This window comes from Meles meles, chromosome 10, assembly GCF_922984935.1.
Source record: "Meles meles chromosome 10, mMelMel3.1 paternal haplotype, whole genome shotgun sequence".
Classification (NCBI taxonomy): domain Eukaryota; kingdom Metazoa; phylum Chordata; class Mammalia; order Carnivora; family Mustelidae; genus Meles; species Meles meles.
In genome coordinates this window covers 45,696,290-45,718,579 of record NC_060075.1, presented here as the reverse complement: position 1 = coordinate 45,718,579, position 22,290 = coordinate 45,696,290, and the positions used below count along the sequence as shown (strand labels likewise).

The window sequence follows — 22,290 nt, the reverse complement described above, 5'->3', positions numbered from 1 at the left end:
TTGAATTTACAGATTAGTTTGAAGAAAATTGACATCTGTATAATACTGAAGCTTTGCATTAAAAACATAATGTATTTCCTTTCTTATTTTAACATTGTTTTACTGCTCTTTAATTTATAGTTTCCTTTTTATTAGTTTTCAAGTTCTTCATTAGTAATTTATCAGTTTAAAAAAAAACTCTCTGGAGTGCAAAAACAATGAATACTGTTACGCTGAAAAAATAAATAAAATGGAAAAAAAAACTCTCTGGAAGGTATTTTCCTTTATTACACTTCTTAATTTCCAAAGTCTAAGACAGCATTTTTTTTTAAGATTTTATTTATTTCTTTGAGAGAGAGAGAGAGAGAGAATTAGCAGGGGGAGGGGAAGAGAGAGAGAGAGAGAGAATTAGTAGGGGGAGGGGCAGAGGGAGAAGCAGACTCCCCGCTGAGCAAGGAGCCTGAAGGAGGGGTTGATCCCAGGACCCTGAGGTCATGACCTGAGCTGAAGGCAGAGGCTCAACCAACTGAGCCCCTCAGGTCCCCTAGGACAGTTATTTTGTTGACATCTGATTGAGGCCTTTTATTTGATCTAATAATTTGTAGTTGATTTTCTTGATTTTTTAAAAGAAATGGTCAAACTATTTTCATAGAATACTTCAACTTTTTTAGATACTAGATGGCATTTTCTGAGACTTCCAGAAAAATGCTCAATAACAACATTAGTGTAGCCATCCCTGTTTTGCTACATGTTTTCCAGGAACCACCATTAACTAAGTCTGCTCTATGCTTCTGACAGAAATTTTTTATCACATTAAATAGGTCCCCTTGATAGTGTTTCTATAATTTAAAAAATTATAGCTTTTTAAAATAATATTTCAGGATGCCTGGGTGGCTCACTTGTTAAGTGTCTGCCTTCGGCTCAGATCATGACCCCAAGATCCTGGGATCAAGCCCTACATTGGGCTTCTTGCTCCACAGGAAGCCTGCTTCTCCCTCTCCCACTCCCTCTGCTTGTGTTCCCTCTCTCACTGTGTTTCTCTCTGTCAAATAAACAAATAAAATCTTTTTTAAAATAATATTTTCAAGACGCCAACTTTGTAATAAGGAAGAACTGAAAATTGTTGAGAGGTTTTGGGAAAATTCAGCAAAGTTTCACTAAAAACAATTTCTAACTGTTGAGGTTCCTTCATGAGGCAGACAGAGCACTTCCTATTTCTGATAGTTTATTCCTAACCATCACAGTTTTTCTACAAGATAGAATATCTTTCACCATTTTAAAAATGAGGAAATCCTGCCTCAGAGATTTAAGCAATTTATCATAGGTCACTAAATCTAATAAGTAACTACTCAAGGATTTATATCCCACTATGTCTAGCTCCAAAGCCCACACTCCTCCCACTGTGTTCCATTTTTAATTCAGTGAGATATTAGACCAAGCCTTTCAACATGCCCTAGAGGAAAAAATAACAGATGTGTTGAGTTTATGGGCTAATTAATAACCATAACCAAACAATGTCTACCTTGATGTCGACGCTGAAGATTTAAAAGGAAAAGTCAGAGAGACCTAATATAGAGAACTAGCTGTTTGTCACTAATAGCTGTATCTTGTAAAATTAACAGCTTTCATCAAGATAAAGAAGGCAAAGGGATAGATAACCACGTTAAACAGGCCAGTTCATACAATGGATTACCGAACAGAGATTCAAAGACATCTAAAGAGCTGAAATGTTGGGTCAAAACAAGTAAGAAAAATTTCAGATTATTAGAAGTAAAGATTGCCCCTAAGGTCAAACATATTGAACACACAAAAAATAGGATAAGAAAAAACTGTAATCCTCGTGAAGAAGATCAAATGGTTTTAACCAAAAGCTAACTTTGTGCAATGTGGTCACCAGGCACCCTTGATATGATTTCAGTATGCATGGATAGCGCTGTGACTGAACGTAGCAAGAGGTTAATAGTACCACTCTCCATATCTGGAAATACATATTTAGTTCTAGAAATTATATTTACTTTGGTAATAGCCTAATAAAGACGCAAGTCACCACCACATATTTATTTAATAGAGTCCAGGATGAAGAAAATATCAGAGGCTACAAGAACTCCCAGACCTTCGGTGATTGGTTAGACAACTCTTGGGGAGCAGGAAGTCCATTCCCCAGTGCACTTCTTGTGGGCCCAACCACATCAGAATAGGAACAGCCTCCAATAAGAAGAATCATCATGGGGCGCCTGGGTGGCTCAGTGGGTTAAAGCCTCTGCCTTCAGCTCAGGTCATGATCTCAGGGTCCTGGGATTGAGCCCTGCTTCAGGCTCTCTGCTCAGTGGGGAGCCTGGTCCCCAACCCCCCGCCTGCCTCTCTGCCTATTTGTGATCTCTGTCAAATAAATAAATAAAATCTTTAAAAACAAAAACAACAAAAAAGAATCATCATCACATCTTCTGTGTCATCTTTGAGTTCCTATCAGTACTTACCGCCACTCCTGTCTTATAAAGGAGGTAATGCACAGTCTGTGTAACATCGGCGGCGTGCATTAAATTGTGGTATGGGTTTTTATGCTTGCTGTATCCTACTTCCAGGGCCTCCACAAATGAGACAAGGGCAGAAATGGGGATCTGAAAGAGAGCAGTAAGGTTAAGTAGCCAGTGGTTTGGTGGCTTTAAGTGAGGAAGCAGAAGTCGAAGGCACTCCAGTGGCATCTTTCGGGAAGCATAACGTTGTGCATGAAAAGACTGGAACTTTTCAAAATTAGCAAAAACTACTGAAGAAATTAGCAGCTGATTTGAAAATCTCATAGGAAGTCCCTAGGTTAAGAACAGTCTGCCCTGCGAAAGGTTTTGTTTTTTTTTTTGTTCTCAGTCCAGAACCCCAGAATCGTGTCAAAGATATTTAGGGCAGAAGGGTATGTGTTCATCTCTTTTTCAAGCAAAGGTTCGACTCTTTTATTTCTTGAGAAATAAACGGATACATATCGGGTAGCACATCTCATGTATTTTGTGGGAAAACATAAAGTACATAAAGATCTAAAGTTGTAAAATGGCTGCAAAACCAACACAAGCTGCCACCTCTTGAAAACTGGGCCCTTTAGGGACTGATTGTATGCGCTGGACACACATTTAAAAACAAAACAAAACAAAACATGTGATAGCCTGTTCTGTACAAGAACAGAAACAGACTGTGTTCTTATGTCTATTGCTTGGCAATTTATAATTGTTGCATTGCAATTTTTGGAATAATATTTCCAATTAGCCCAATTCCTTTTCTGTCTCAAATATGTATAATATACATGCCTTCATTTTCTATGTGGCAGAAAATAAGGAACAACTGCAAAATGCCTGTACAAAAGAAGGGGACCCTGAAAACATTCATCGTATTTCCTTTTTGGGTTAATTCCTTGGCTTAGGGTTAGTTATCAAATACAACCCTGCGGGGGAAAGAAAGAGCATGTGTTCCAGGAGACCAATAACCATGTTAGGAAGAAAAAAAATTTTCAGGAAAATGCTTTACATAATGCTTCAGCAGAGTCTATAACATGTTCTTCCTTGAGCAGATCCTTCCATATTTACCATTTGTGGATTCTTAAAAATTTAAATATTGCCTCTCCTATGTCAGAGATTAATTGATTATCAATTTTAAAAATGAATATCCAATAAGCCCAGGTTCCCGGGGCTGTTCGTGAGAGATCCGTGAGCCACAAAAATGCCAGGTAAATGTGTGCATATGTGTACAAGCTTTGTTCTGTGGGAAGGGTCCTGAGCACCCACCAGATTCTCAGGCCCACTTCTGACACAAAGAAATTAAGAACCATAAATACAGCACTTATGGCTATGTAGGAAACATGCTCCCAAGTACACGGTCCTTAGGAAAATGATAAAGAACCATGCCGTCTAGAGAAATCAATACGTTATGTTAAAAAAACAAAAAACAAAAAACAAAACCCTGCATTTTCCAAAGGCTCACCCCCATGATGAGAGAAGTCTGAGGAGCACAATAGGAGAGATGTCACCAGACAAATGCACAGATGCCCTGGAGAACCTGGTCTGACTCCTAGAGCCAGTGGTATTACAAAGCAGAGGGGATTGAACACTGGAAACGATTCATGTTCTTCACTTAAAGTTGAAGAATTAATTTGAAGCATGAATGGCTGTGAAATACCAGTGACCTGTCATGGATGATAAGTGAGAGCAGTTGTCTACGGTTGAGCCAAGGGGTGGGAAAAAAAGTTTGCAGAGACAGCAGATGCTCAGTCTGTCTCCATTACTGTCTCCACACCAGCGGTGATCGACGGTACACAACATCAGACTGAAATGAGATCTGCGAGGAGTCCCGCTAGCCCACACTTCGGGCTGTACTTCTAGGAAGACTGGGACCAAACTGTGCAGATCCATCCTCTCGCCTGCTGTGAGCCCCACCCGGCAAGGGCTTAAGGAAACATTCCCACCACCACAGATTTCAGGGCAGTGGCAGTCTGGGTGATGCTTCCCAAGTCCCACAGCAATCTTCAGTCTATATTAAAAGGATTCCCTTGGCCTTAGCCCAAAAGTCATGAAAGGATGGACAAATGTGGGGCATCTGGACACCTGCCTTTGGCTCAGGTCATGATCCTTGAGTCCTTGGATCACACCCCGTATTGGGCTTCCTACTCAGTGGGGAGTCTGGTTCTGCCTCCCCTTCCCCTACAAACTCCTGCTTTCTCACTCACTCTCTCTAAAATAAATAAATAAAATCTTTAAAAAAAGGAGAGATGGACAAATGCATGCATTTTTTAAAAGTAGGCACTGACCTTGAAACGGCTGATCAGATCATAACGTGTGAGTAATTCATAGAAAATGAATTTCAGTGCATGATCCCCGCTGGCCTCATTGAGGGAAAAGACATCAAAGGACCACTTGTCCACATCCTGCATGGCAGGGAAGGGAGAAAGAATGCATTAAGTCCCCAGCCACTTGTACAGATACCTGTCTCCCCACTTGGGGAGTCGCCCCACAACCTTCACACAGGATTTCACAGCCCAAGACTCTAACACCATTTCTGCCCTCAAACTTTTCCCAGCTTGGCAGACCCACATAGCATTTACTGATACATAATTAAATAGTCTTACTACTTACAAGAACAGCTATAATTTATTGAGTGCCTACCATATGCGAGGCATTGTGATCAGTGATAAATACATAATGTATCCTGAAAACGAATCTAAATGGCAGGTATTATTATTCACATGTTACAGATGAGAAAACTGAGACGTTCATTTCCCTAAGACCTATCACAAGGGCAGTACTAGGGACCAAGTGGGATCAGGACACAAACATGGTCAACAGATGCCTAAGCTTAGGCTCTTTCCATTAAGCCTGTCACTACCACTGCTGAATTTCAAACGTTTATTTCAATTCATGACAACCTAAAGTGCTTCCCTATTGCAAACATCTCCCCAGTCCCTTACTATTATCTACTGAATTCCTCTTAGCCCACAGCTGACTGATGATGTTAATCCACTTAAAAGTCTTCAGAAACATGTTCGATTGGGAACACAAATCATGTGTCCCTTCAGTTCCAACTGCTGAGCTAAAACCGTGGAGAAAGCCTTCATTTCACAAAACAGGAAAATGCGACCACTTCTGGCGTCACTGATCTGCGAAGCTAGTCCTCAAATCTGTGAGTCACTTTACTAAAAAAAGTAAAACTGAGAGCTAAGCTGAACGCACTCCTCACGCATCAGTCTTTAAGTTCAAAACCTTATTTGTCTATAAATAGCTACTCCAAAATAGATGTAAACATTGTCTGATGTGCCTTTGACTTATCCAGCTACCAGTGGATATAGTAAACAAAGGTGTGTTTAAGCAGCAGCCAAAGCAACAGTCATTTGGTTTTCTTGTGTCAAAAGTTTCACTTTCAGGGATGCCTGGGTAGCTCAGTCAGTTAAGTGCCTGTCTTTGGTTCAGGTCATGATCTCAGGGTCCTGGGATCGAGTTCCACACTGGGCTCCTTCTTCAGCAGGGAGCCTGCTTCTCTCTCTGCCTGCCATTCCCCCTGTTCTCCTTCTCTCTCTAACAAATAAAATCTTACCAAAAAAAAAAAAAAAAGAAGAAGAAGAAGAAGAGTTTCACTTTCAGTAGTTATAGAAAGTGTGCTGTCATAAGTGTCATACATGAGACCACACAAGGACACATGCGAGACCACACAGAGTCAAGGAAAAGTCAGATGGTTCCCTGGAAGAGACTCTTCTGGAACTGCTGGCCTGAGGGGCTCTCACCTCAGCCCTCAGTGCATTCCAACATCATCCATCTATCCCAATCCTGTCCTTCCTCAAACATCCCAACCACTGAAGATCATCCCGAGGCTATTAAGGGTCTCCCTCATGGACAGGAGGGCACAGGAAAACTGAAGTATATATAGGGAAAGCCAAATTTTCCGAAAGGCTTTCAACTGACTTGTTTCAGTTGACTCTTAGTGGTAACCTCACCTCAGCCTTCTAACATTTCTCTTCCATTATAACAACCAAAGAAATAGCTACAAGCTGAGCACACTGTCTGTGCCAGGCAGAGTGAAAAGGGTTTATATACATTTGCTCATCCTCATAAGCCTACATATAGTGTTACTTCCCCCACTTTAAAGGAAGTGTCTAATGCCATTTGGTACCAGAACTAGGTAGTAACACCACTGACATCATTGTCAACAGTGATATTATTGTCAATAGATGCGATTGTAAACTCAATGAATACATGCTGTGACCCAAGCCTCATGCCCTAAATACCCCAATAGGGCCTAGGCCATAGACAGTAGGGCCCTTTAAGATTAACCCAAGACCTGGGGCGCCTGTGTGGCTCAGTGGGTTAAAGCCTCTGCCTTCGGCTCAGGTCATGATCTCAGGGTCCTGGGATCGAGCCCCGCAGAGGGCTCTCTGCTCAGCAGGGAGCCTGCTTCCCTTCCTCTCTCTCTGCCTGCCTCTATGCCTGCTTGTGATCTCTGTCTGTCAAATAAATAAATAAATAAATAATCTTTAAAAAAAATAAAAGATTAACCCAAGACCTAAAGCTTCACCTTAGCTACTATAATTGATGTTGTCATGACATCCCTTAGTCCTAAGGAAAAGTTCACTGACAACTCAACAGGTGAGAAAACATTTTGTCAACATCTGCAATGTTTACTCTTCTTCTCCAGAATGAATAAAAAAGAGGAGAGCTATCGCTGAAAATAGAGAAATGATCACAGTAAGAAGTCATGAGTGATTCAGGATCTTAGGACGTAGAGATACAGGATGAGTGTGAATAGTCATTTGGATGTTCTGTCCCACTACTCATTTTTAAAAGGGCCTTCGCTGTCATTCTCAAATTTTAATGTTCTACAGAACCACCTGAAATGCTCAGGAAAAAAATGCTGATTCTCAGCTGAGGGACTTCCAGAATCCTGGCCTGGGACCTAGAATCTGCCTTTTTAACAAGGACTGAGTTTAACTATCTTTAACCATCTTAAGCCATTCTTCCTCTCCTACCAGACATGGCCCAAGTCCCATTCCCAAGGGAAAATTTCAGGAACTTCCTATCAGTCTAATGTAATGGAAGCCTGAACCTCCTCTTTTCCTTCCACTTTAAACCTAGAGTCTGCCTAGAGTGTCTCTTCTTAAGCCACACAACAGACACCTTCTAAACAACAACACACTTCTACAATTCCAGTAACCCCACCTCAAAGCCTAGAGATAAGAACCCCCCAAATCAGAAGCTAGCATATATTGGATGGAAAAAATTAAAAGAACAATGCTGAAACATATTTCAAATTTAGAGATTGTTGGTGGATATTCTCCTACTTAAATGTGATTTCATGCCCTGTTCTTACATTAATCACAAAGGTTAATATGACTGTGGCATGACAGCCATTTTACTGAATTATACTCTTTCAGCTGGAGGGGAGACTTTCCTGTAATAGAAGAAAGCAATGGCCATTTCATATAAACTGCTGTCAGTGAAGTAGAAATAACCATTTCTTAAACAGGTACTACCTAAAAACAGAAAGGAAAAAAAAAAAGAAAGAAAGAAAATATCTGTGCGATTCCGCCAACTCATCTTCAATCCACTGCAGATAAAACCAGAGTCTAAGGAGGGGGAAAAATACTACCTTGTAAAAAGATCTTAAAATTCCCCAGTAAACAGGGACCAGGCTCAGGAGAACACGCAGCTCTAGACTAACGCGCATTATCAGCAATACTTCTGCAGAAGGGTGGCAGTTCAGAGAGTTAACTTAAGGGTACTTAAGATAAGCAGCACTTAATCTTGGTCTGAATCATCTAGGTTCCTTTCTCCTCAGAAAGACAACATGTGGGCATCTGAGAGTGACCTTCATATCCCAAGTCGCTCCACATCTTTTACAGTTATTTTGCACAGAAAAGATGCTCCAATCCAGAGGAAATACTTTTATAAATGTCTTAATACTTGTATAACCACCTGTATTTATGTTCATGACAAGAGAAGAAATTAAAGATAAAGGATTCTTTTAATGTCCCGAAGACTTTCATTGAATGATTTGGGTTCAGTTATGAAAATCAATGCAGCTTCCTAGCGGGTGTTATGAAACATCAGATCTCATGCAGTGATTTCACTGATTACGTGGCAAATGTGGCTATAAATTACACTGGTGCACTGGACACTGGTGGGGGAACTGAAGAGGAGTGAGAAGAAACATGTGTCTTCTTGCTGCGTCCTTCTTGAGCATCTTTTCTGTTCTTAGGATGAGTTAAGAGACAGAAAATGGACAACTGGCAGTTTGAATATAGGGTCTCACAAATTTAAATAGTGAATGTCTTTGGAGGCAAGAGAAAGAGACTGAAATAGAAAATCAAAATGGCCCTAAAAGTCTTTCTTGACAAAGTTGATCATGAAGCTCTCCCAACCCTGATTCCATGAGTAGGTAATTTAAGTCTCGTGTAATACATGTTTCAGGTTGCAGATATAGACAACAGTAGCCATAACAATAGTCAGAATGGGGGCGCCTGGGTCGGGCAGTTGGTTAAGGGCCCTACTCTTGGTTTCAGCTCAAGTCATCATCTCAAGGTCAAGTACATGTGGTATTGAGCCACATGTTGGGCTCCACACTCATCAGGAAGTCTGTTTGAGGTTCTTTCTCCCTCTCCCTCTGTTCCTCCTGCTTATGCTCTTTTTCTCTCTCTTTCTCTAAACTAAATAAATAAGGGGTGCCTGGGTGCGTAAGTCATTAGGCGTCTGCCTTCGGCTCAGGTCATGACCCCAGGGTCCTGGGATTGAGCCCCATATCAGGCTCCCTGCTCACCAGGAAGCCTGCTTCTCCCTCTCCCACTCCCTCTGCTTGTGTTCCCTCTCTCGCAGTCTCTCTGTCAAATAAATAAACAAAATCTTATAAATAAATAAGTAAATCTATCTTAACACACACACGCATCCATATGCTAGGATGTCCCTAAGCAAATGGATGACATGATTCCGTGTATAGACACCATGCAGTGTCAATTGGCCGAGTGATACTGACCCTTAGCACACCCCCCATGCTCAAATCCAGAAGCCAAATCAGCTTTAGCACAGCCAGGACAGCCTCCAACCAGTGGATCTGAACTGACACAGCCCTAAGAGGAATACAGGCACTTTGAGGCTCTTAGAGAATATTCTATACAATTCTAAGAGCTTGCCTGAATGGGAGTAATTCTGCAAGATTTAGCTCGTTGAAACTCAAATACCTGTGTAACTTCCCATGGAACTTTTGGGCTCCGTGAGAGTCTTGGGTAAACAGGAGTACGTATAGGTTCTGGGGACACACATTCACGGAGGAAAATGTTATTGAACGCTTACTATGTGACTGGAACTCCGGTATCAGACCATAGTTCTTCTGGCTCTAGTTAACTGTATCTTTTTAAAAATCTCACTAAGTCTCGGTTTCTTCATCTACAAAATGGACTTAGAGTAGATAATCAGATAATGATACAACTATGATCCCATCAAAGACCCACCCCCCCACCCCCCTCGATGGTGATGTAGAAAGGCATGAGACCACACAGTCTGACTTTTTAAAAAAAATTAGCAAGTCAAAGGCAAAAAGATCATGATACTGTAAGAACAGGTAAGTAAAAAACAATGAAAGAATAAGTCAGGAATGACTGGGAAACCTGTAAGTGAACCATAAATAAAAGCCTTTTATTTTCTAACAACAAATATAACTGTATCTTTTATACGATACCATGTACACTGTCAGACTTTTTTTAGTATTACCTTTAATGCTTCAATAACAGCTGGTGGGTAGCTCAGTCCAACCATGTTTGATGTTCTTCTATACATTCTGGCAAAGTCAGAGGGGGAAAATGCAGTATTATTTCTTACAAAGAAGACTTACACTAAGTACTGACAAATATGAGAAGTTGGGTCATCCGGTGAACCAAGAAACAATTTTTTATAACCTTTTTCACAGTCATTCAAGTGGCCTCAGACAGAGTTACATTCGAGAGAAATTAAAGCAATTCCAAATACATGAATCATTGGAAACAAACAAAAATTAATCAATGGGCCTCAAATTGGAAATTCAGTTATTAAAACGGTCACTTCTTCTGCCAGAAGTGAATTATAGTATAGCATAGATAGTATGCAAAGGAGTACTTTAACCTGAATGAGGAACACCTATGGGCAACTCATTTGGAAGACCTTGTTCTTTAGAATTCTCAAAAACAAGAAGGAAAATGCCCCAGGTGACCTTTGAACTGAATGTGGCATTTATAAGACCTGTGAATGTGCAATAAGGATTACAGGAACAATAAATTGATTTGTGAAATAATGATCGTAGGAAAACTAAATCAATTTTTGGAATCTGTTTCTGGGGAAGGGGGCAATTTAATTTAAAGAGCAAAATGGCTAACAAAACTGGAAAGCGTCATGGGGAACTCAAAGCCTTTAAATAAACTGTCACTGCCCAGGTCAACAACCTCAAGGCATCCCTGCCCTGTTCCATGTATGTCAAAGGACAATGGATTAGATGATGTTCTTTTTTAAAAATGGGAGACTGAACTAACACCAAATCTTTTCTAGTTAACAAAAGGAGTTCTGAGCAAAGGCAAAGAATTGTCCTAATGATGCTACAAAGATGAAACAAATACGTTTTTGCAATCTTTCCTTCAAGACTACCTGTTACCACCAGCATTTTCAGTGTTTATAAAGATACAAAAATTACATCAAAGCAAAGTTTCCAGTTATTGGAAACTGGTGTCCCTTTTGCTGCTTTGGTCACTGAATGGCAGCTCTCCTTACCTCTCCACAAATATCCCAGCCTGCACCGCATGGACAATGCTCTTGAACCGTGGCTTCTCCTCGCTCCTTCTGAGCATCATCCCCATCTGCCTGGTGAAGGTGGAGGCCAGCCAGTCTCGGACCTCAGAAGGCACTGCATCTGACTGAATGTCACTGAGCTCATCCTCCGTATCCAGAAGTCTCCTGAATACAGGAAACACAACTGAATGTCACTGAGCTCATCCTCTGTATCCAGAAGTCTCCTGAATACAGGAAACACACTGAGATTACACCTGCAGTTGGAGCTCTCCGTTCAGATCAGCTGCTCCTTTCCACCCCACCTGAATACACAGGTACAAAGAAACCAAACAAAAATGGCCACAAAAAATGCAGCCCCTTTTTGGTAAGGCTTATAAAAGTCAACATTGTGTTTCAGGATGGTTCGCTTTACCAGACTGTACACAGAAACAAAGAAACCAGAGAAAGTCAAGTATGCTCCATCTTAGGCTGTGGGTCCCAGACCCACTCCACTAAGGAGCACCCAATATCTTGTGGAATTTGAATGGGATCTAAATCTTCCATCTAATAATGCATTCACGGGGAGGTTTGCTTAGATGGACCATGTGGTGTTAGTTTGTGTTTAAAAAAAAAAAAAGAAGAACATTTAAAGACTTTACTATAGATAACAATACTGTATCACAACCTTCAAAGTTGCTAAGAGACTAGACCTTAATTATTCCCAGCACAAAAAATAATTATGATTCTGTGGCATGATAGAGGTGTTAACCAATGTTCTGGTGGTAATTATATTACAATATATAAATGCCTTAACTCAACACATTGTACAACTTAAAGCTACACAAAGTTATACATCAGTTATAAATAAATAAAATAAATCTTTAATAAAAATAAATTTAAGATAAAATAAAAATAATTTTTTTAGAAATTAAAAATTTTTAAAAGAAAAAGACTTTGTAAAATATTACCCAAATCACATCAGCCCAGTCCTCTGTGGTTATAAACCGAAATGATGCCAATTGATATTCATTCTAGTTTGATAGAACAGTATAGAAATGTAAATTTTAAATTCAAGCAAAATTTCCAAAATAATGCAGTTCTTTATTTGAGCTCAGTGATTTAAGTCATCTGTAAGATATGCTTAGATGATTTTTCAAATTTGTTCCTAGGTCAAACCACCAGAAGAGAACATAAATAATGGTAAGTTATAATAAAATTGTATTTTACACTTATATTAAGCCCTGCTAAAAATAAACTGTAATCAGGTATCAGTAAAAAGAGTTTTTAAAAAAAGGTTATTGGTTTCATTTATTCTTCTCCTATCCCCCTAACCCCCCATGTTGCTTCTCCATGTCCTCATATCAGGGAGATCATATGATAGTTTCTCTTTCTTTGTCCGATTGACTTATTTCACTAAGCATGATACGCTCTAGTTCCATCCACGTCCAAAACAAACTGGGGGTTGCTGGGGGGAGGTGGGATTGGGAGAGGGGGAGGGGGCTATGGACATTGGGGAGGGGAGGCGAACCATAAAAGACTATGGACTCTGAAAAACAACCTGAGGGTTTTGAAGGGTCAGGGGTGGGAGGTCGGGGGAACAGGTGGTGGGTAATAGGGAGGGCACGTTTTGCATGGAGCACTGGGTGTTGTGCAAAAACAATGAATACTGTTACACTGAAAAAAATAAATAAAATGGAAAAAAAAAGGTTATTGGGTTTTTTGTTTTTTGTTTTTTTCCTTTAGACACAACAATTGGAGGACGGATAAAATGTAACATTGGAAAAAATGATGCTATCAAATTTCCTTAAATTAGGAACCAAGGAAGTCACCAAAAACTAAACCACGTGCATACTCCTCAGATTAGTGAGAAACCCTTTCAGATTGGAAACTGGCATAGAGAAGTTAAGACTGAAAGAGGAGCCAGAATTAGGAAAGAGAAGAAAAGCCTTGTAAATTCACCAGGTCAACATTTTTCAAAAGAAAAACTCTTTTGCTCCTTTCAGATGAATTTGGTGACAGGCAGTGCTTTAATACCTTTCAATAATTCAGGTGGGAAGGGTCTATTAAGAAAATTGGTAATATACAAGGTCAAAGGAGGAATTCTGGGTCTTTAAGAGGAAAAATGCTTTATGGTCACTTCAGGCACCTCCATTGACAGACAATGTGAATTATCACATGAACACAATTTTTAGGCTGAGGCTAACAGTGTGCAATTATTACAGTGGAACTCTACAGCTGAGAAGAAACCTTAACCATGTTTTTAAAAATCACTTTTTCTCCTCCTCCATTTTCTCACTTCATTATCACAATGGGCATGTGAGAAAAGTTTAGTTAGCTCTCTCTCCCATGAGGAGGCACAGAGGCTAGGAGAGAGGTCCAAATTTCGTTTTGTGGAAACCAAAGCTCCATCACCCACCATTTGAGTGGTACCCCATTACAGGCCAAGGGGGACAGTTCAGAAAAGCCACATAACAGAAAACCGACCCTCAGTGTACTAACTTTTTGACATGTTTTGCTTACCTGGTTTCATCAATGTACACAGATTCAAGCACCGTGGCTGCATATTCCAAATTCTTCTTAAGATCTACCACAGAAGCCTCGCCTCTCTCTAATTGTTTGACCAAAGACCGTAACCTAGGGGGAAAAAGACATAACTAAATTAGAATAGAGAAGACTATGAACAATCCTACAATCCCAGCAACACATTTTACAGGCACGGAGTATTTTTATTTATTCCAATTTACCTGGAAGGAAAATAGAAATCTAATAATGATGGAGCTGACCAGCATTTCTCAAAGGAGCAAATTATAAAAGAAATATATACGTTTTTGCCATTGTGAACCAAGAACAAAAATGTTCTCATCCACCAGGCACAGACCATCCCCAAGACTTCTAGCTGTCTTTTATCTTTCTAGGAATTCCCTAAATTAGCAATTATTTTGCTGCTTCTCTAACTTCAATATTTTTAATTTTAATTGGATATAGTAAAGCATGAACCACACCAATGTCACCAAATACCACTTGAGATTCTGCTATGTTAAAAATTATGCTATGTTTCTTCAGCCATGACCAACTTCTTGAGCCTGCATGAGAAACCTCATGGTCAATTCATATTCCAAAACAGATGAAGAGATTCAGAGCACCAAAATACCCACAGAGTACTACATAAGGAATACACAAAGATAAATTACTTTACTGGGCAGGAGGGATTCCTCTAGGGGTAGATAAATACCTCAGCTTTAAGGAAAAAAGAGAGAGAGAGAGAGGCTGGATGGTAAAGCAAAGTACTGAAGACAAGATCTTCTGCCCTGCTAGTCAAGTGTTCCAGAAAGTATAAGAGAAATGATAAAACAGGCCCTTTCATTTACACCAACATTATCCCCACGGGGAAGGGGTTAGTATATATGAGAGCAAAAAAATAACAACAGATGATCAAACTCCAGTAACTGAGAACACTGTAAAAATCAGAGATGTGGAGGTTGGACAACTCCTTGGGCTGTTTGATGGCCAGCAAAGGAAAGAACAGGAGCTTTGAGGACAACCTTGGGTTTGAGCCCCACATCACAACATATTAGCTATGTTATACCAGGTAAGATATTTAACTTCCCTGAGTGTCAGCTAAATGACAGAGATCCAACCACCAAATTTTCTAAGTTGATATAAAGTTAAATCAAAATGATACTAATATATTCACATCAAACATGAGGTTTTTTGAGCTTTATTTAATATAATTAACATATCACATTGTGTAAGTGTACAACATGGTGATTGGATACACGTATATATTGCAAAACAATTACCACAATAAGGTTAGTTAACACATCCATCATCTCAGACAATTATAACTTTTTTCATGGTGAGAACCTTAAAGATTTACTCTTAGCAACTTTCAAGTATGCAATATTTGAAACTAATAATTTGCTAACTATAATCACCAAAACACATTAGATCCCCAGAACTTATTCACCTCAAAATTAAAAGTCTATATTCTTTGATCAACATCTCCCCTTTCCTGGTTGTTTTGCTAAAGGCAATTGTTACCTTCATTGTCATTGTTGTTATTCAGTGACCTTGATGATCCCAGGCAACCAGATGGGAAACATTCTACCAATATACTTAAGATTTGTATCAAGTCTCCATCTCCAAGCCTGTTTGCACTTTCCTGACTTCAAAATATTCTCAAGATTTGCCGTCCTAAGTGAGGATAGTTTACTTCATGACAAGGTGTAAATTATTCCCCTCTAGATTTCCATGAAAATGATCAGCAGTAAAGACCTGAGGGAAAACTCTGGATCCACTTTAAACAGTATGATCAGCCATACAAAAGAAATTCCCAGGGATTTCAACAATGTAAAATACAGAAGAAGTTAGATTGAGCGTGGTCACTACCTGACTTATGACTCTCCAACATGTAACAGGGAAGTAGACAAAGGAAACCAGCAGAGGCCTCTGTGGGCCCAGAGGTGAGGATCAGCCCTGTGGTTCCCATTAGGAAGTGTTCTGGGTTTCAGGGACAGCAGGACAGGGAGTTGGCATAGAAGGGCTTACCAGTCACTCACACAGAGTGGACGGCCAGTCTGCCAAAGAATGGGGAGATTGTAGCTGTGAGCCCTGAGATCTATTCCAAATAAGGTTTGGAAGCTCTTTAGCAAAACACATTCTTGGCTAGGTTTGCCTCTAATTTTGACTCTCACCTCCAGGGGCCCAAATACCCCCAAGCTGTCTGGACTCTCAACTAGCAAAGTAAAATGAGGGTAAATTTAAGAATTTTTAAAATTTTCTCCCTTCATTTGAGGGCTTGAAGATTCTACCAGGAATTGACATGACTCTCTATTGAGAGATTGAGAAAACTAAGAGGAAAAACAACAAAAAGAAAAAAATGACCAGGCAAATATGACATTAATAGAAATAAACCAGATGATCCTGTCCACCTGTAATAGGGCTTCCATAAGAAATAAACAAACTCATGCAGCTTTAATCAAATAAGTTTTCCTAGACTGAAGAAAAATCTTTATAAGCAGATAAACAGGGATCAGATAAAACCAGGAAACATATGCTATTATAATTTTCTATTTCAAAGAATAGAGAAAAGAACGGCATATCTTAGAAAATAAAATATATGACTTAGAAAATAACAGAAATGTAAGTTAGCCATAGACTTCTACCAAATACCAGAAAGCCATTTAACAGTCATACCATTTTTTGAGAACAATGTGGTATAATTTAAGATATCTATGTCTATACCTATATTTAGTAGACTGCCAAAAAATATATTCTCCGGTGTGGGCAAGTTCAAAATTTCATCATTAATATGATTTTCCAAAAAACAAAAACAAAAAACTTGAAGGCATATTCTAGAACAGTGATCTTTCAAGGGTGGGAGTAGATTCCTAGGTCTCCCATTAAGTGGACTATGGATTTGCGACTTAGATTTAACAAAGCCCATCTTTACAAAATAGACAAGCAGTTTCAAAAGAGTGTTTAAAAGTGGCAGATGAAATACAGTGCTAATTATGCGAAGTCAAGTAAATATGAAAATGACTCACACTTCTCGTCCTAAGAGAAAAGAAGTTCCTAGTAGAAGGGCTTCCTATGTCTCTTTCATGAACTAAAAACCAATGATAATCAGTCAAAAACTATCGAAAGGACCAAGAACATCATATAGAGTTTCACTTTGAATCCATGATTATGAACGATTCCCACTCCCAGAAAAGCACAATATTAGGACAATCAAGCCTGGAAGAGCTTCCTATCATCCTGGGATCTGGCAGCCAGGGCTGTAGGCCAAAGCAGGGGTGAGGTGCCTGGTGAAAGCATCACCTAGAATTCCATGCAACAGTTCAGACCAGAGCACCGAAAACCACCTCCTCTGGAAAGTCCCAGGCCGAGTGCCACCAGTAGCAGAAAATCAAGAGTGTGGGCCTCGATTCTGATGTAGTCTCCAAGAGTACCAGACCAACACTGGGCACACCCACATTTATGTAGCCGGTGTGAAGGTCTGCCCTGACAGAAAGTTGTAAACAGAAGCAAAACTGATAACACAGTGGCTTCAACAAATCCAGAGAAGAGATAATAAAGAACGAAGTATCTTTAGGATACATAAAAAGTACTAAAAATTCATATCTACTCCCGTTTCTCTGTCTTGTGAGATGAGTAAAAGGTTCTATCAACACCCTGGCAGACATAAAGGAAACCTAAAACACACCCGCTGTGTTTATGGAGAACACCCAGCTGACATCCACTTCTCTTTATTCAAAAACAACCGAACAGAAAATATATATATATCAACAAAAAGATTGCAGCATTCAAGAATGCAGAGAATACCACACTCAAAATGCAGAGAAAGGACTCACTTTTTTTTTTTTAAAGATTTTACTTATTTATTTGACAGAGAAACAGAGATCACAAGTAGGCAGAGAAGCAGGCAGATAGAGAGGGGGAAGTTCCCTGCTGAGCAGAGGGTCCGATATGGGGCTCGATCCCAGGACCCTGAGATCATGACCTGAGCTGAAGACAGAGGCTTAACCCACTGAGCCACCCAGGTGTCCAGGACTCACTTTTGAAAATAAAATGTACTAATGGTAACAAATGTACTAATGGTAAATTTTAGGGAACATCTAATTTGTGTTCAGTAAAATTCAAGAAAACATGGATCTGTGAAACAAAGGTGAAAGCAGAAATCATAATGTAATAAAAAGCAAATCTACTGAGACAAGAAAAGAAATTATAAAGAAACAAAACATGACAATAGAAAGACTACACGAACTTTAAAAAAAAGTAAATGGTGACCAACTGTTTAGACATCAAGCTCCTATTTGGACTGGCACCTACCAGGTACAATCCATACCTGTGCCTGCCCACATAGCTGTCGGCCTTGTGCTTTATGCAGCTGTCACACAAGCCCTAGAAGGTTCCAGGTGTCCTATTGTCAAGTATTGTTGGGCTCGAAGTGAGTATTCAGATGGGTGTTCCTCCATTGGTCCCTCAGTCCACCCTCTCCTCTTTATCACTCCTGCAATATGATGCCCCATCATTCCCCACCTACCACCTACCTCTTGGTGAAATTGCTGCTTCGTGAATGAAAGAGTTTCAAATGGGCCCTTTCTCCACTGACACCAACTAGATTCAAAAATTTTGAAAATTCCTCAAGTTTCTGGGAATAAGGGGGCATCATTCCCTATTTTCCATCACAGTATAGGTTTTCCCTAGATCTGAATCCATCTTAAGAACGGTTGCCTGAAAATAGCCATGTTATAAAGTATCTCATAGCCACATTATAAAGTATTTTTGTTAACCCTGGAGAGCACTAGCTAAGGCAGAAAGGCTCTGATGCCTTCCTTTGCTCTCCTCCTGAAATCCGTCTGGATGTTTTTCCATGTGGGTTCATTTCACCTAAAAGCCTATGTCCCCAAGGACAGATCCCATGGTAAGCTGTACGCCATATAACTAGCTATTTAATACTATTCATAAATAATTCTGGTTCAGGCACCTAAAAAGAGAGAGAGGGAGAAAGTTGAAGGAGGGGAAAAGGAAATATACAACAATAACAATAATAAAGTCCCTCTTCTAAGTGAATGTTCATAGTTTCCAGCACTCCATCCATTTCTGTCACCATGGCTGCCAGATAATAGTTCCAATATAGAAGTGCAACACCATTTTAGGAATAGCTTATGCTTTCAAACTTTGGCAACACGCCTCCCTGTTAGGATGGCATGTAATTTCGTTGTGGATGAGCCACGGCAGCCTTACGTGAGTCCTCCATTTCTCCACAGACACTGTTTTCTACAGGCTTCCTGGCTACAAGACATATGATGAAATGCTGTGCTTCTTCAGTTTTCTGTGCCCTCGAGCCCAGGGCAAGTCCAAGATACTGAGTTACCTTGAGACTATGCAATTATCTGAAATGCATAAAAGCGTCACAAGAGAAGAACTAAGGAAGGAAAGGCTGAACACTGTATTTTGGAATTTGAAAAGGCTGTTGGAATAGAAAAGAGAACGTCTTCTTCTTCTTCTTCTTTTTTTTTTTTTTTTTGTACAAAGATAATTTCTAGGACCAAGGGGGTTGATTTTATTAGGAAATAACTTTTTCCTTTTTTTTTAAGATTTTATTTATTTATTTGACAGAGAGAGAGAGAATGTGAGAGCAGGGACACAAGCAGAAGGAGTGGGAGAGGGAGAAGCAGGCTTCTCACGAAGCAGGGAGCCCAATGCGGGGTTCAATCCCAGGACACTGGAATCATGACCCAAGCCAAAAGCAGAAGTCCAATGACTGAGCCACCCAGGTGCCCCAACTTTTTCTTTTTTTAAGTAGGCTCCATACCCGGCATGGAGCCCAGCACAGGGCTTGATCCCATGACCCTGAGACGGAGACCTGAGCTGAGATCAAGAGTTGGATGCTTAACCAGACTGAGCCATCTGGACACCCCAGGAGATAACTTTTTGACTCAACTTCATAACCCAGAAAATTGCCCTACAATCAACTAGGCACTATTCCCCACCCTAGTAAGGTACTGAAAACCCTACAATACTATGCCTTGAAAGCGTACACATGTGTTGAGCTTTACACACGACTACAATGAATAATCAGAAAAGCCTACAGAGTAAAAATAAATTGGAATAAAAAGCCAGGAAATGTGTTTTCTTATATCTGTCCTTTCTGTCCAAGGTCATTCCCTCTGAGAATGGTGAGTAACTCCTAAAATGCCTGGGTGGCCAACGATGGCTGCTATTTCAGACAGGTTTTGTTTAGTTTGAAAGAACATAAAAGGGAACTGAATCTTTTAAAACACTTCCTGTACATGTCTCAGTGAATCATGAGTCCTACAAACTCTTTTGAATAAAAACCTCAATGCTTCAGCTTATCACATCCGTGTATTTGTAAGGCAAAGGCGTCTCTGTGTACTTTTCACACACCTGTTTCCCATCCCCCTGTCACTCCCATCCCCCTGTGACTTATCTAAACGCCATAGAAAGAAAATTAAAACAATTCCTCCAAATGGGATACTCTAAGTGACCTTCAGGCATATGCTTTAATGCCATCTGAGTGTTTTTTGGTCATTTGTTTGTTTTTATAATTAATTAAGATGGCTGCCCTTGAAACACTCATTCAATATTTGCTGTGTCCTTTCTGGGTGCAGGCACTGTGACAGGCTCTAACTATCCAGAAAGAGTGCCTTCCCTTAATTAGGGAAGATGAAGGCTCATCGGCCCCTACTGCGAGGTATAGCAAAGCATGATGACAGAGGTGGTGAGGGTGCTAAGAAAGCATATACAAAACGCAAGGCCCTCCCTTGAGGAGGTGACGTCAGAGCTACTGGAGGCCATGTAAGTATCAGCCAGGCAAGCAAGATAGCATTAAAAAAAAAAAATGGCAAACTCTGGACTGAGAGAACAGCCAGAAGACTGTGATCCATGCAGGAATTCCATGGGTAGCTGGAGCTTAAGGATATGTGAAGAGATAAAACATTAGAAGAAGGCAGAAAGAAACTACACCTGATGGGCTTATCATGCCAAGCTGAAGAAATTTAATTTTCTCCTGGAGATATTAGGGATCCCTTGGAGAATTTTTAAATCGGGTTGGGGAATGGTATGATAAGATCTGCATTTTAAAAGATCGATCTAGCCGCAGAGTAGAGGAGATCTGGTTCTTAATAAACGGGAAAATTCTATGCATTTTTGTTATAATAAGGTTTGTCTTGTAGCCTGAACAGTGCAGTACGAATATCATCTCTCATGTGACAGCCCCGTGGTAGGGCGCTGCATGAGTTTGGTGGTAGTATGGATTACTGCTTTTCATAGTTTCTGAAAAAGGACTTATTTTAGGCATGTGTTTTCCTGATTCGGTTACCTCCAAACCAAAAGCAAGAACACCATCAAAATGATGACTGGCAAAAATAGACTAGTTATGTAACTTTTACCTTTTGCTAATCTCATAAATAAAAGACAATTTTGCTTTATGGTTCCTAATAACACACGCTTAGGCAGACATTCAATAGATTTAAATAGATAATTGGGCTCTAATTACTCTTTCACTTAAGAAAAAAAACAGGGGTCTAAGTGCATATCTATATTTTAACTTACTTCTCTGTATAAGTCATTAACAAGTAAAAAAATAAGGTTATAGACTTTAAATAGCATCACTAAGAAAACTGACCTAATTGAAACATACTGAACACTACACCCAGTTGCAGAATACAATACTCTCTTCAAGTGTACAAGTAACAGCTATCAAAACTGACCATAGGCTGAATCATAGCAAAAATCTCAACAAATTCCAAACAATTGAAATCAGACAATGTTCTTTAACAACAGTGAAGTCAGGCTGCAATCAATAACAAAAGTGATTTAAAATACTCTAAATGTTTGGGGTGCCTGGTGGCTCCAGGTAGACTTGATTAAGTCTACCTTCAGCTGAGTTCATGATCTCGGGCTCCTAGGATCACGTCCCACCTGCTTCTTCCCCTGCCCCTTCCTTTTCCCCTCCCCCACCCCACTCATGCTCTCTCTTGCTCTCTCTCAAATAAATAAAATCTTAGAAATAAAGAAAGAAAGGAAGGAAGGAAGAAAATATTCTCTAAATGTTTGAGAATTTGGGAATATACTTCTAAATAATCATGGGTCAAAGACTAAATGAGAAAATAATTCTAAATGTTAATGAAAATATCATACATCAAAATTTGAAGCATACAGGTAAAGCAGTGCTAAGAGGGAATACATAGACTTAACTAAATATATTAGAAAAGGAGAAAATCTGAAAATAAGTGATTTTATTATCCATCTGAAGAAATTAGGAAAAGAATAAATTATCCATCTCAAGAAACAGAAAAAGAACAAATTAATTTAAAAAATGATAGGGCGCCTGGGTGGCTCAGTTGGTTGGACAACTGCCTTCTGCTCAGGTCATGATCCTGGAGTCCCAGGATCGGGTCCTGCATCGGGCTCCCTGCTTGACAAGGAATCTGCTTCTCCCGCTGACATTTCTCCACTTACGCTCTCTCTCTCAAATAAATAAATAAAATCTTTAAAAAAATAAAAAATGATAGCAAAAAATAAACACAGTAAA

General features: G+C 39.7%; 1 protein-coding gene across 8 annotated transcripts in view; it reads right to left on the bottom strand.

The window, feature by feature from the left end:
• Positions 1–22,290, bottom strand: part of PDE1C (phosphodiesterase 1C) — a 536,493-nt gene that overhangs the window by 94,910 nt on the left and 419,293 nt on the right. For all 8 annotated transcript variants that reach the window (XM_046020570.1, XM_046020562.1, XM_046020563.1 and 5 more), the window contains 5 exons: positions 13,749–13,862; positions 11,232–11,414; positions 10,206–10,272; positions 4,766–4,882; positions 2,457–2,597 (listed from right to left, as the gene is read on the bottom strand). In XM_046020570.1, coding sequence (XP_045876526.1) covers positions 2,457–2,597; positions 4,766–4,882; positions 10,206–10,272; positions 11,232–11,317 — 411 coding nt within the window. In that variant the 5' untranslated portion in view covers positions 11,318–11,414; positions 13,749–13,862. The remainder of the gene's footprint in view (positions 1–2,456; positions 2,598–4,765; positions 4,883–10,205; positions 10,273–11,231; positions 11,415–13,748; positions 13,863–22,290) is intronic.